The sequence below is a fragment of the Hemicordylus capensis genome, chromosome 2 (genome assembly GCF_027244095.1).
Source record: "Hemicordylus capensis ecotype Gifberg chromosome 2, rHemCap1.1.pri, whole genome shotgun sequence".
NCBI lineage: Eukaryota > Metazoa > Chordata > Lepidosauria > Squamata > Cordylidae > Hemicordylus > Hemicordylus capensis.
Genome location: NC_069658.1, coordinates 190,942,423 through 190,957,034, shown reverse-complemented (window position 1 = coordinate 190,957,034; position 14,612 = coordinate 190,942,423). Strand labels below are relative to the sequence as shown.

Genomic DNA, 14,612 nt, shown 5'->3' with positions numbered 1-14,612 from the left:
ACGCTCAGCCCAAGTACCCACACACAGGAGCCAGCACGCACATGGTGTCCGTGCACGCATGGGCTACAGGAAGCTGCATGGGATGGCAGAGAACAGGTAAGGATCTGCTCTCCTCTTTCTTAAAGCTCCCGCTCCCCGATCTCAACCAGGACTCGATCTGCTGCTCAAACCTTGGTTTGAGCACACGCCTATCAGGAGGCCAGGACTCACTGTCCTAGCCTCCAGGAATCCCACAACCTAGGTAGGGCTGCTCGTGTGCATAGACTTAATCTGTACTGTAGATTCTAATCTACCCAGAGGGTTTTAATCAATCGAAAACAACTATCAAAATACATGGACACAAGGGAGTGAGAGTGTGTGTGGTGTCATTCTGCTTACCATCCTTTACCATGAAGCACAGATTTATAATCAAACTGGTGTCTCCGTTGTTGAGACAGTGCCCTCTACTGGCTATAGAACAAGACACCCAAGGAGGATTCTTACTTTTCTTGCTTTTTCAAAAAGGAATGCCAAATTTAAAAGTTAGACCAAAATGACAAAGCTGTATAGATCTTGCAGGGAAGATCCATGAGAATGAGAGTTAGGGCTGGTTCTCGCAAGCCATTTGCTGCCATAAGTTGGCATGCACGCTCCTGAGGCTTGATTGTGAGGGCAGCTGAAAAGCCGGTCAGAGGACCAAGGAGTGATCATGTGCAAGGCTACAATCTTAGCTTGTCGGCACGGGCAGCTGACCAACTCCTCTCCTCAAATCCAAGATTACCGATGTCAGTTGCCTGTGCTGAAAGATGACAATTCCGTCTCGCACACGATCACTTCCTGGTACTTCAACTGGCTTTTTGGCCACCCATAGGACTGAGTATCAGGAGCATGTACGGCTCCCCCTCCAAACTTCTGACAGCAGAAAAATGGTGAGAACCAGACCCTGGACTCCTCTCCACTTCTGTCCATGGACTTTCCATGCAGACCATTCCGTCACTGGTTTAGACCTCAGCATAGATGTACCTTTATGACCTGCACCTCCATCTGCTAAGTCGTACCGCTAGGACTGAAAAGCCAGAAATAGCTGTTTTGATCTGTGACGACAGTTTATTGCACCTTGCCTGGATGAGGCTCAGATCCAGCAAAATGTACATCTTGAACTCCCAACAGGCAGTTTTAGCTTTGAGAATAAAGTCCAGTTATCACTGCCATGGTGATGTGGCTTCCGCGGTTTATCAATCAGCCGCTGTGCTTCAGTCAATAAATACACCAAACGGGGGTGGCATTTGGTGGCCATGACCAGGCAAATGGTATCCAGACTGGGGAGAATTTTTCTGTCCTAACAGGATGCTGAAGACAGCTATGGTGCTGTTGCCATTCCTGTAGTTCTAAAGCAGGAACCTTTAGTCCAAAAGACACTCCACAGTACGGCTGGGCGGCTGCTGAGAAAAATACTGTTTTACACTGTGGAGAAAAGAAAATCACACACATACACACAGCACAAATGGAAGAGTCATCTCTTTCCAATTTTTACATTACAACAGCCTTGTTGTTAAGCCTATAAAAGTTACCAACTTGCAGAAATTTTACCCACCCACTTAAAAACTTTGAAGAAGTTTCAAGGTAGGGAGCTTACTTTTGTAAAGCTCCCCCCAATTTCACTTTTTAAAAAATGCCTCTGGTATTAACAGTTTCAGCAGCACTTGAAGCACTGATAAACTTCACAGCAGCCGGCTCCTGAGGGTGCCATATTTTTCTATCTAAAACGTGTCAGGAAGTGTTGCCACAGAGATATTTCCTGATGCATTTGTGCGGGAGGATGGTGACTAGCAGGAACCAGCACCTGGGAATGTTATCAGTGCTTTGGACACTGTTGCCCACAGAGGTGGAACATAAGAAACAAAAAAAGGCCTGACCTCTGCCACTGGCCTCGACCTAATTCCTGGACTCACCTGGGCATAATTCCTGGTTGCCTATGCCAACTCCTTAAAGACAAGAGTGCCTCACACAATCTGGGTTTCAAGGCTATCATTCCTGGGTTGCTATCCTTAGAACTGTCTGTCTATATAAGCAAAGAATGGTCATTTGCCATCTGGTGGCCTCTGTGGGAGAGATGAGAGGCTTCTTCCACTGGCACCACTGTCATTTGGCTCCTCCACTCCCAGATCTGTCTCATGAAGCAGGCACAGTACTTGTTCAGGAGGTGACCTCATTGTCTAGGACTGTGAGGCGATTCTTGCAAGCGAGCAAAACTGGGCTAAGGGAGCCCAGTGTGGTTTTGCTCACTTGTGAGAACCAGCGGGCTGGAGGGAGAGCTCAGTGGCTCCACGGTGGCAAGCCCGCATATTCAGCCACCCTCTTAAGCGAGTGCTCCGTTAACCTCGTTTTTCTGGTTTGGTGCAGGAGCACCAGAGTGAAGCTGCTGCTTGTCTGGGCAGGCGATCTGCCCTCCCAGCGACAGGTGAGGGATTGTCAAACCTACTCTCCCCACAAACCTCCTCTCAGCGCTTCACACTGCTCGTGTGAAGTGCCTCAGTGAAAGCTTCAGTTCCTGAAGTTGCTTATTTCCCCCTTTTCTTCCCTATTCCATTTCTATTTTATAAACAATTGCTTTGAACAGCTTTCAGTGCTTCCACAAAACTATACACCTCAACAGTTCCTCTTAAAAATGAATGCAAAGAGCCTGGGGGTCCTGGATTTTACAAGAAGACTACAGTGCCATGACTCTTCAGGGCAGGACAGAATGTTAATAAGTATCCATAATAAGTATCCAAAAACATCTGGGAGGGAAGAGCAAGAGAGATCAGCCTTTTGCAAGGAAGGCAGCTCAGTTTTGATCTGCAACTACAGTTTTGAATGGATATATTCAATCATAAGCTTCATCTGCCCTTGCTCCTTTCCATTAACAGGATCCTATCCCTAGGATACGGTTTCCCATGGCCTGCCATATTGTCCCTCCAACCTGCTCCATTCGCTGTCTTCAGCTATCCTTCCTCTCATAACTCACCCATTAGCTTCCTCCTACGCCTATGTGAGCACTGCAGCACCACCCAGCCAAACTAAACTACCACTTCCACTGGAATTTGCATGGATTTTCAGAATTCCATCACTGATCCATCTTCCTTAAGCTGTTAGAATGCTCAGGAACATTCCGTAACAGCATATCAGCTACACTGGAAAGGCAGGTAGCTAGGGGCAGCATTTATTATTTATTGATTGATTTGATTTGATTTGGTTTGATTTGATTTCTATACCATCCTTCCAAAACTGGTTCAGGGTGGTTTACACAGAATAATAATACATAAATAAGATGGATCCCTGTCCCCAAAGGGCTCACAATCTAAAAAGAAACTTAAGATAGACACCAGCAACAGTCACTGGAGGTACTGGGTTGGGGGTGAATAGGGCCAGTTACTCTCCCCCTGCTAAATAAAGAGAATCGCCACGTTAAAAGATGCCTCTTTGCCAAGTTAGCAGGGGATTTAGTTCACTAAAAAAAATTCAGAACTTTCAACATAGCTTCTCCTATCGCTCCTCAAAACCCACATTTTCCATGGAGCTTTTGGCACAACCCCTACCCTTCATATCCTACTACAATTAAAGTATATGTATGTGGAATAATCACATATTCTTCCTCGGTTTACCCTGCCTCCGCTTTTCTCATTTGTGTTCCTTGTGCCTGTTTCTAGATTGTGAGCTTTTCAGGGCCAGGGATCTGTCCTCTTACTTATTGGGAAGTGCAAGGTATATAGATGGTGCTATATAAATACATAAATGCATGTGTGCACATACATTTGCGCGCATGCACACACACACACACACACACACACAAATATGAACAACACAGACTGACAACTATGACACATCAGCAGTGGGACACCAACCTTATGTGGCCAGTTTCACTTGGTCAGCACAGAGCAGGAACTGATGGACATGTTCACTGCAGTTCATCACAGAGGCCTGGTTTTGTTTAAGACACTGCTCGAACGCAGCAAACGGTTCGGCACAATCACGGCGAATCTTCTGTACAATTGGGCTGCAATAGGGAAATGTTGGGGAAACAGCACATTATAGCTGGAGTGGGAACTCTGCTTTGAATGTTGGGAGAGATGGCCTGCTTTAAGAGCGGACGTGCTGTAGTGGCTACGAGTATGAGCCAAGATGTGCTCTCCACTCAAACCTTGCTTCAACTGTGAATCCACTCAATGGCCTTAAGCAAGCTACCTCCCCAGTCCCAAACTCCACATCTGTAAAATGGAGGTTATTATACTGAACAGCTTCACAGGTAGGAATTACCAAAATAATGAGGTCGGACAAACAACCTCCTTTTCCTGGAGGCGGGAAGGGCCGAGGGGAAGGCAGGGTCGCTCCTGCCTTCCTCCACATAAGCAATGCTGCTGCCCCACTTGCCATGTCGCGCTCCCAGACAAGCACCACTGTGGTGAGCAGCATGGCATTCTGGAGGCCGGGAAAATCCCACAATGCAAAGAGTGTGGTGCATTGGGGGATTTCCCTGTATCGGCTCCGGCTGCCTGCAGCCCAAGCAGACACATGACCGGGGACTGAGGAAAGAGCCCAACCTGGAGATGCAGCTTCACCCTCCTACAGAGCAACAAGGAACCTACTGCTCCACTTATTTGTGTGACGAGAATTAAAAGAAAATTTAAAGGAGGTGCATGTCGTGAGAGCTTGGTTGTGGATAGCAACGCCTCAGGCAAAACCTGAATGTTCAAGCTGGATAGCTTGGAACCTGCTTTCTCCTGGTTCCACCCCACCCCACCTTGACACCAAGATCCACTGAAGGAAGTACAAACTGCCTCTGACAGATCAATCTCTGGCACTTAACATACATTTGTAACTATCGTTTAGTACATGACACTTAAAAGTCTTAAACTTTTAGTGTTATGCTTTCACCCATGTAAGCTTCCCATGTGTTCCCAATCATATTTAAATGCACTTGTGATGTGCAGTAGCCCATTCAGTAGTTAATTTAGCATGCCAGCTGTACACCTATGTAGGCTGATGAATGCTGATGTGCCATGATGAGTGGAACAGGATGCATCATAAGGGAATTTAAACATGAGCAATCATGTGCATAGAAAGTTTACTGAGTAAAGGCTTTCCCTGAGGCCCACACCCTATATAGAGCAGGTCACACATTCATTCATTCATTCATTCAATTTCTATGCTGCCCTTCCAAAAATGGCTCAGGGCGGTTTACACAGAGAAATAACAAACAAATAAGATGGAACCCTGTCCCCGAAGGGCTCACAATCTAAAAAGAAGCATAACTTAGACACCAGCAACAGTCACTGGAGGTACTGTGCTGGGGGTGGACCATTCCTTACTATGAAATTATACCCATAGGCACAGCAAAAAAGAGAGGTGGGTTTTCTAAAACGAATTAAGATTCATCCCTTCACATCGTTGGATCTGAAGGCTTTAGTCTTTGCAGAATGCCATTCTCCCGGGGGGAACTTACTGGGAAGATGTGCACTTGGCCATGTCAAGTTTGAGCTGGTGACAATCCTGCTGCCAGGTAGAAGGATTGGCAGCAACACACTGGGCATATTGCTCCGTTTCTTTGCGGCAATGCCGTGCAGTCACCTCCAGTGCAGCCTGCCTGTTGGAGTGGACACACAATAGTATTAGGGTTAAATCCTCTTGAATGACTACAAAAGATACCCTGAATTAACCGGGCAACATTTTTTAAAGTTAATTATTTTTAATATCAATACTTTAAAAAAAACTGATCTCAAAAGGAAGCATTCACCCTTCTTTGACAAAAGGAGGGAATACCTCTTCACATATGGTGCCAGTCTAAAAACAGAGAAACCATATTTTTTTCTCTCTTCAAAACTATTTATGTGCAAATATATGCAGACTGACCTGTGTATTCAATTCAACTGTATATGATTAGCCAACTGGAGTTCTTTAATCATGCAACCTATTTTTTTTATTATTAATTTGGCAGCTCAATGTTTGAAGGATTCCAAAGGGCTCGCCCCTTCCTCTCACTCAGACTATACTTAGTACCCACTCTTGTCTTGGGGGACACTCATCAAAGGCCATAAAGGAAACAGTAAGTGGGGGGGAGCAAGAATCCAAGTAGCTATGGAGAAATAGCTAATCCAGAGGAAGAGGCAATGCTTAATTTTTAATAAGAGATGCCAAGGACTAATCTTCCTAGAAGACACAACCTCTGGCCCAAGAGTTCAGCTCCCTATTCCCAGCTGAGCATGGACACCTATGGTTATGGAGGGCACTCTGAACATTCTCAAATGCACTGACTTCATCATTAATGGATATGGAGAAAGAGGAATTTCCCTCCCTCTCTTAACACTAAAATGCAGGTCACTCAGTGTTCAGGGCAGACAAATCAAAATACTCAACACAAAATTAGCTTCTGGAACTCACTGCCACAAGATGTGGTGATAGGCTCAGGCGACTTTAAAATTGAAATAGACCAGGGCTGCTCAACTTCAGTCCTCCTGCAGATGTTGGCCTACAATTTCCATAATCCCTGGCTATTGGCCACTGTGGCTGGGGATTGTGGGAGTTGTCATTCAAAAACAGCTGGGGGGCCTAAGTTGAGAAGGCCTGGATTAGACAAACCCATGGAAGATAAATTGTAGTAATAGGAAGGATTTGATGGAGGACTAGGCCTTCCTTAGAGTAACTGCTGGGAGGATGGCATTTTCCTAAGAAGGGGAAAGCCTGGGAAATCAAAACGGAAGGGCCAATCTAGAGGACTGGGCAGGAACTACACTCATAGTCACCAGCAAAAGAAGAGAAAGCTCTGTTCTGTTTGTTTATTATGTCCCAAAAGTGTCCTTAGGAACAGGTGGCTGAGAAGTTGCTGGGGGAATGGGAAGGCCACAGGCTGGAGACAGCAGGAAGACCCCTGCCCCTGAGTAATAAGATAGGGATCTGTTCAGTTTGATGCGTGAGGGAAGTTATTTTCTTTTATTGTGTCATTTGTTGCCTGGTTACTGAAAACTTTGCTCACTCACTCTCTCTTGCAATGGGTCTTGATTATCTAGACTCATTTCAGACTGGCTTTCGGGCAAGCTATGGGATGCAGATTGCCTTGGTCAGCCTGATGGATGATCTCCAATTGGGAACTGACAGAGGAAATGTGACTCTGTTGGTCCTTTTGGACCTAGTGGTGGCTTTTGATACTAGAGACCAGTGTTTCTCAACCACCGGTCCCTGGACCGCTGCCGGTCCCCGAAGGGTTGAGTGCCGGTCCCTAACTGGGAGTCAACCCCCCCCCCCAACTGAAATCAAGGCACTCACTTACTCAATTTTGCACATGGCACGGAAGAGGAAGAGTATCACGGAGGCATGGGACCCTTCTTGTGCCTTGCCTCCACGTGCTGCTGAGATCTTCCTACAGCTATCTTATTCCCTATCTTTACAGCTTCAAACTGTATGCGATGCGGGGGCATGGAGGAAAAAGTATGGCAGTGGGCGCCACTTGAAGGGCTGCTGGTTCTTGCATGCTCATTGTTTGCAGCCAAAGGTTGGTTGATTGAAACCCAGCTGCCTGTTGTGATCGAGGCGCCTTGAGAGGGAACGCTGTTTCCCTCTTGCATCAGTGGGGCTTGCTTGTATGTTGTTTTCATTGGCCCCATGTAGCTTTTGAATTTTTCTAATGGCCCAACATCCCCTCTCCACTGAGTAATCACAAGCACCTCCACTCCAGACATACTGGAGACAAATTTGTTCACCCAGGCTTTTAGATTCAGGGGTTCTCAACCTTGGGTACCCAGACGTTGGTGGACTTCTACTCCCATAATCCCCAGCCATAATGGCCAAATGCCATTGTTGCTGGGGGTTATGGGAGTTTAACTGAGGGACCCAAGGTTAAGAACCCCTAATATTCCATGTTTGCAAAAGATTCCAAATTTAATTATTTTAATGCTTATATTATTTTCATTCTAAACTGCCCAGAGATGCAAGTTTTGGGCAGTATAGAAGTCTGATAGATAGACAGATAGATAGATAGACAGACTTGAAACCCCTTTACTAACTGCTGGTCCGGGAAACTGCACATGAAGAATGTAGCGGTCCTTGAAACTCTGCACGAAGAATTTAGCGGTCCTTGACTCCAAAAAGTTTGAGAAACACTGCTATAGACCATAGTATCCCTCTGGAACATCTGAGGGGGTTGGAGGTGGGAGGCACTGCTTTGCAGTGATTCCACTCCTACCTCTCGGGCAGGTTCCAGATGGTGTCTATTGGAGACTATTGTTCTTCAGAATCTGAATTTCAGTATGGTGTCCCTCAGGGCTCCATACTGACTGCAGTGATGTTTAACATCTACATGAAATCGCTGGGAGAGATCATCAGGAGATTTGGTGCAGGGTGCTATCAGTAAGTTGATGACACCCAAATCTATTTCTCCATGTCAACATCATCAGGAGAAAGCTCTCTAAATGCCTGTCTGGAGACAGTGATGGGCTAGATGAGGGATAACAAACTGAGATTGAATCAAGATAAGATGGAGGTACTTATTGTGTGGGGTTGGAACTAGGAGATGGGTTTGATCTGCTTGTTCTGGATGGGGTCACATTTCCCCAGAAGGAAAGGTATGCAGTCTGGGCGGTGCTTCTGGACACAAACCTCTCCCTGGTGTCCCAGGTTGAGGTGGTGGCCAGAGATGCTTTCTATCAGCTTTGGCCAATATGCAACCTGCATCTGTTTCTTGAGATAAACTACCTCAGAACAGTGGTACATACAGTGGGTATTGAAAAGAATCACCCCCTTTGATAGACCTTAAATTCTGGTTCCCTTACATCCTGAAATGAAAACACAAAGAAAATTCCCTTCACCAGCTGTACTTATCCAATGCAACCTATAACATCCAACTGAAAAACATCACAATTACAGTCCAGAAAAAGTGTCAGATATAAAAAACAAGAATTACTGAGATTGAAAAAGGATCACCCCCCCCCCCAATGTCAATATTTTGTTGAACCACCTTTTGCTTTAATAACAGCCTTGAGTCTGTTGGGATACTTCTCTATCAACCTTGCACATCTAGACGGAGCAATATTTGCCCACTCCTCCATACAGAACTGTTCAAGTTCGGTCACCTACAGTGAAGCATGGAGGTGGCAGCATCCTGTTGTGGGGGTGTTTCTCTGCCTCAGGGACTGGGGCTCTCGTTAGGGTAGAAGGAAAAATGGATGGGGCAAAATACCGTCAGATTCTGGAAGAAAACCTGCTACCCTCTGCCAGACAGTTGAGGATGGGCAGAAGATTCATCTTTCAACATGACAACGATCCGAAGCACACAGCAAAATTGACCACACAGTGGCTGAAGGAGAAAAAAGTGAACGTCCTCATGTGGCCCAGTCAGAGCCCAGACCTAAATCCCATAGATTTGAAGACAGCAGTCCACCAACACCTACCATCCAATGTGACCGAACTTGAACAGTTCTGTATGAAGGAGTGGGCAAATATTGCTCCGTCTAGATGTGCAAGGTTGATAGAGAAGTATCCCAACAGACTCAAGGCTGTTATTAAAGCAAAAGGAGGTTTAACAAAATATTGACATTGGGGGGGGGGGGGTTTGATCCTTTTTCAATCTCAGTAATTCTTGTTTTTTATTTCTGACACTTTTTCTGGACTGTAATTGTGATGTTTTTCAGTTGGATGTTATAGGTTGCATTGGATAAGCACAGCTGGTGAAGGGAATTTTCTTTGTGTTTTCATTTCAGGATGTAAGGGAACCAGAATTTAAGGTCTATCAAAGGGGGTGATTCTTTTCAATACCCACTGTATACTGGTAACCTCCAGACTTGACTACTATAATGTGTTCTATGTGGTCTGCCTTCATATGTAGTCTGGAAACTGCAGTTGATACAAACTGCGGCAGCCAGGTTGGCCTCTGGGTCATTTTGGAGAGACCATATTACTCCAGTATTGAAAGAGCTACATTGGCTGCCAGTAGGTTTCTGGGCAAAATACAAGGTGCTGGTTATAACCTAGAAAGCCCTAAACATCTTAGGCCCTGGGTATTTGAGAGAACGTCTTCTTCGCCATGAATCTCCACTGCCCATTGAGACCATCAGGAGAGGTTCATCTGCAGTTGCCACCAGCTCATCTGGTGTCTGCTGAGGGACAGGCCTTCTCTGTTGCTGCCCCGAGGCTTTGGAATGTACTCCCTACTGAAATAAGAGCCTCCCTTCTCTGACAATTTTTTAAAAGGCAGTTGACTCATCTGTGTTACCTGGGAGGCCCAGTTACCACAAACCAAAACAAACAAGGATGAGTGAAGGAAGCAAAATCACCGTTTATTGAAAAACCAGCGCTGGTGACGCTCCCAGTACCTAACGGTAAAACCTGAGAGACGTGCCCAGCTGCCTGGGTCACAAGTTTTTATACTTTGGCATAACTACATAGCTGGGCATCAACATTCAGCCCCAAAGAACCAATCAGTTCATTACATTCGTACATATGCTTGCATAGAGGCTGGACTTTGCGCTCTATTTCTATTTCACAGCAGAGGGATAATTAATTAATAGAAGAAACCTCCACATTCCTAGAACAATACAGTTACTATTCAAGGGAGTCTATCTCTCCCCGCTGTTCCGAACCCCCACTTCTTCTGCTCTGGGCGGATAGCCAACTTATCACTTTCTCTGGCCTGTACTTCTCCATCTCACAGAGGCACTGAATTTCAAACACACTTTCTACAAAGCAATTACAAAGCAGCTTTCTGAAAAGGTATTTTTCCATTCCACATCTGTTTACCCAGACTTTTAATTAGATACTGTTTAAATAGTTTCTAGGATTGTTTTAAATTATTGGAATGTTTTTTAACCTTTTTATTTTGTTTATATTATTTTATTGTAAACTGCCCAGGGACGTAAGTTTTGGACAGTATACAAATATGTCAAATAAATAAATAAATCTGCTCTGTGAAAATACCTTAGTGCCTATCTATTTCTTTTCATCTGATAATAAACCTTTGTTGCTGAAGTGTGCTACTCTGCATTTTGGGTCTGCCTTAGTCCACACACCTCTGGAGCCTAGGAAATGCTCAGCCTCTTCTAGGGGCACTTTAACCCCCCACCCCCCAAATCTTGTGTGGAGAGTGGGTTTTCCCAAATCAAAATAAAGTGGATGGTGGCAGCCAGCTGTGAATCTCTTACGGATAAGGATTTGTCCCAGTGAACTTGACCCTCCTTCTCTAGGAGCAATGACGTAAGTCTACCAAAGGCTATTAGCCTTGATGACTAAAATGAACTTCCATGTGCAGATGCAAAATACAAGGGGAGGCGGGGCTGGGTGGGTAAGAACGCGAGAAGGCTCTTGCCTTGGGTTACGAACTTCCCAAAGGCAACTAACTGGCCATTGCTGGGAAAAGGTTGCTGGACCAGACAGACCTTTTTGGTCTGATCCAGCAAGACTCCTCCTATCCTCTTACTCAAAACATATTCTGCAACAAACCAGACTCAGATCAAACTCTGGGAAATGATATACAACATCTTCTCTTTGCCCGGGAAAGGGGCCGAAAAGTTAGAAAGCCACACTCACATGTCGCTTGAAGGAGAAACTCAGGTCCTGCCTTCCCTCGGAGCACGCATGCTCCCTAGGGTACTCTTCTGCGCATGCCTACCGGAGGCAAGCACCTACACCGGCAACCCTGACTCAGATGATGATGCTTTCGGCGCATGCGTGACGAAGCTACCGCAACCGCTTCCCTGACAGCCACGTGTATCACTAGCTGGCGCGAGGGGAGGAAGCCTGGGTTGCGAGAACGCCGTCGAAAGGCTGAGCGCGCGCAGCTTTGCGCCGCCTCAGCAGTGAGCATGCGCCACCGATCTGTAGGAAGAACTGCCCTCCCCGGAAACGGAAGCGGCGAGCCTTGAGGTGGCCGGCGGCAGCTGGGGCTCCCGGAAGCAGGATGGCGGCGGCGGCAGCAGCCGGGGCCGGGCCGGGCCCGGGAGACGAGCTGGTGCAGGATGTGATGCCCTACCGGCGGCGGTCGCGGTTGCTGTGGGGCACGGTGCTGCCCTTCTGCGTGCTCTACCCGCTCTGGATGTGGTTCTGGGGGCCGTGCGCCTGGGCTTGGGCCTCGGGGGAAGCCGCCGGCACCGAGGCGCCCGAGGCCGCGCTGCTCTACCTGGCCGCCATCGGGGCCGTGCACCTGCTCACCGCCTTGGCCGGCCTGTGGAGCGTCAACGTCCACTGCCTCCTCTACTGCTGCTGGGTCAGTCGCGTGCCGGGTCAGGGAGCAAAAGTCACGAGCGGAGGGCGAGGCGGGGAGAGGCGCCTCTTTTTCTTTCTCTCTTTCTTTCTTCTCTAGCCCCGCGCCTGTGCAGCTGTGAGCACGCAAGGGTTCAGCGCAGGAAGCATGCAGTGAGTGTGAGGGCAAACTTCACCTACCGAATTCCTCTCTACGAGGGTTGCCGTTAAAGGCACAAGAGTAGGACCACTTGTGGCAACCGTAGGGCAAATTAATGTCAGGTAGGATTTAATGGACCCTGAGCAATGCCGAACTCTTGGGGAAAGAGATGCTCGGGCGCGAGTTTATTTGGAAGCCCTTCCCTCCCAATCGCTTGTGTGGAGACTTAGTCACGAGACAGTAGATTCTACACTCTTCCAAGAGCCCTTTGCAGCACTATGTTGGCTCACAAGTGAGTCCTACAAGGTTTAGTGGGGTTTAGTCCAAGGTAAGTGAGCATCAGATTGCAGCCTTAACCTATTCTTCTCTGTGTGTCCTCGTGTAGAGTTCTGGTATTGAAAACAAATGTGGGACTGAGTCATGGCACAAACTTAGCTCTGCTTTGTGGGGTCTTTGTGGAGGTAGGAGGTTGAGAATAAGCCAAAGCTTCCTGAAGGGGTTAAGCAGGATCCTCAATGTTGGGCCCCCAGATGTTCTTGGACTTCAACTCCCATAATCCCCAGGCCCAGTGGCCTTTGGCTGGGGATTATGGGAGTTTAAGTGCAAGAACATCTGGGGGCCCAACATTGAGGATCCCTGGAAGGGGTTTACAAGTCAAGAATTGATGGTGTATGTGAAAAGATGGGATTGTTGGGGAACAGCAAAGGTCTGTTAATGTTTGTATTTGTTAGTCTTTGTTCTTGTCAATCATATTTCGCTTCTCCAGAATGGGGTTCATGTAGGTGTCCTAGCTATTAATTGAGAATAAATGTGCTGTAGTTATCAGAGCTCCTCCACTGCCTCCTTTTATGTGTTCCTTCTGTAAAAATGAATCCCTTATTCTGCAATAAGCATGTAGAACATGATAGTTGCTGCTTATTCCATGTCATTTGAGCTCTTGCATGTGCCCATTTTCTGCAAAGGTGCCCCTTTTGTGTAGAAAGTAAGTGACCGAATCCCTTTGGGACAGAGGTGTGTGTGTGTGTGTGTGTGTGTGTGTGTGTGTGTGTGTGCGCGCGCATGCACATGTGTGGCAGAATGAGGGGGGAGATACATCTACTCTATGACCCAAGGATAGACTCTAAACCTAATGTGATGGATATTTTTGGAACCATACAGTATTCTGCACTGACACAAATAATTCCTTTCATTCTCTTTTCCTTTTTTAAAACAAGAACTTTAAGGAATATTTTTAGCTTGTGGGGAAATGCCTTGTCAACTCAGTATTTCCCAACATTTTTATTCATGACACAAAGGGGGTTTTGGATTAAAATTGGAAGAAAACTTCACTTTTACTTACACACACACCTGTTTTCCAGATTATCTCCTAGAATACTAGGCAAATATTCTCCAGACAACTGCAGGGTAACCTTGTTAATATTGTGTCCTGGAATTCCCTCCTGCCTGTCAGCTGTAAGCGGCTGTATCAGGGAATCCCAGTGCATCTCTCCTTTAAGATGATATTGCCTGTATAGTATATTTACATGGTTCAGCAGGATCCGTGTTACATGAGGTCTCCCATGCACAAATTAGTAGGGGTAGTCAGCTTCAGCTTTTCTCACAGCATATTAGCATATCTTGGCATGTTGTTTGGGAATTACAGGGTTAACTAGATCAGACTCTAGTGATTAAGAGGAGATAAAAGCCAAAGAATAAAAATGTTTATCATATTTTTTTTAAGTCACCATTTATATGGGGGGGGGATACCTCCCTGCTGCTTGTGGTTTTGTTGGGCTGTGTGTCAAAGTTTCACTGCTAAGGTGGTAATCTGGTGAACTTTGGCAAGCAAAAGCTCAGAACTTGGCATTGCATGAGGAGTGGGATGCCAGCTGAAGCCTTCTGAAAGCCTTGAGACAAGAGCCTTTTATTCTCATAGGGGCATTTTTAACCCTCCGCAAACTTCTTTTTCTTCTAACCACTGGGCTTCCCTTTACTACTTAAGGTTTGTGTGTGTGTGTGTGTGTGTGTGTTATTGACAACCGTGCAAGATTTCTATAGTTCCAGTGCACGGATTTCATTATTTTTCAATCTCACAAATAATGGGGAGCAGGCATAGCTCAGTAATCAAGAATTCATAATATAATGTAGAAGGTCTCAGTTTCAGTCCTCAGCCTCTTATGTGAAAGTATTTTAGTCAGCAAGGTTGGAAAAGATCTCTGCCCTGAGACCTTGGAGAGCTGCTGTCAGAGTCAATACTGTGCTCAATGGATCCAGTGGTCTTTAATAAATAAAA

The 14,612-nt window shown here is 46.2% G+C and overlaps 2 protein-coding genes across 4 annotated transcripts in view; one reads left to right on the top strand and one right to left on the bottom strand.

Moving 5' to 3' along the window:
• Positions 1-1,066: 1,066 nt before the first annotated feature.
• CHCHD5 (coiled-coil-helix-coiled-coil-helix domain containing 5) lies at positions 1,067-11,693 on the bottom strand. Of its 3 annotated transcripts, none has more exons than XM_053291082.1 (4): positions 11,530-11,693; positions 5,462-5,602; positions 3,864-4,015; positions 1,067-1,421 (listed from the first exon to the last, which is right to left on the bottom strand). In XM_053291082.1, coding segments are annotated over exons 1-3 (294 nt in total). In that variant the 5' UTR covers positions 11,532-11,693; the 3' UTR covers positions 1,067-1,421; position 3,864. The 3 variants fall into 3 exon arrangements, with proteins under 3 accessions (XP_053147057.1, XP_053147055.1, XP_053147056.1); XM_053291080.1 differs by having other exon boundaries at positions 1,067-1,443; positions 11,530-11,687; XM_053291081.1 differs by having other exon boundaries at positions 1,067-1,418; positions 11,530-11,687.
• A 46-nt stretch (positions 11,694-11,739) lies between these two features.
• ATP13A1 (ATPase 13A1) overlaps positions 11,740-14,612 on the top strand; it is a 65,949-nt gene continuing 63,076 nt past the window's right edge. The window contains exon 1 of the mRNA XM_053291070.1: positions 11,740-12,205. Coding sequence (XP_053147045.1) covers positions 11,900-12,205 — 306 coding nt within the window. The 5' untranslated portion in view covers positions 11,740-11,899. The remainder of the gene's footprint in view (positions 12,206-14,612) is intronic.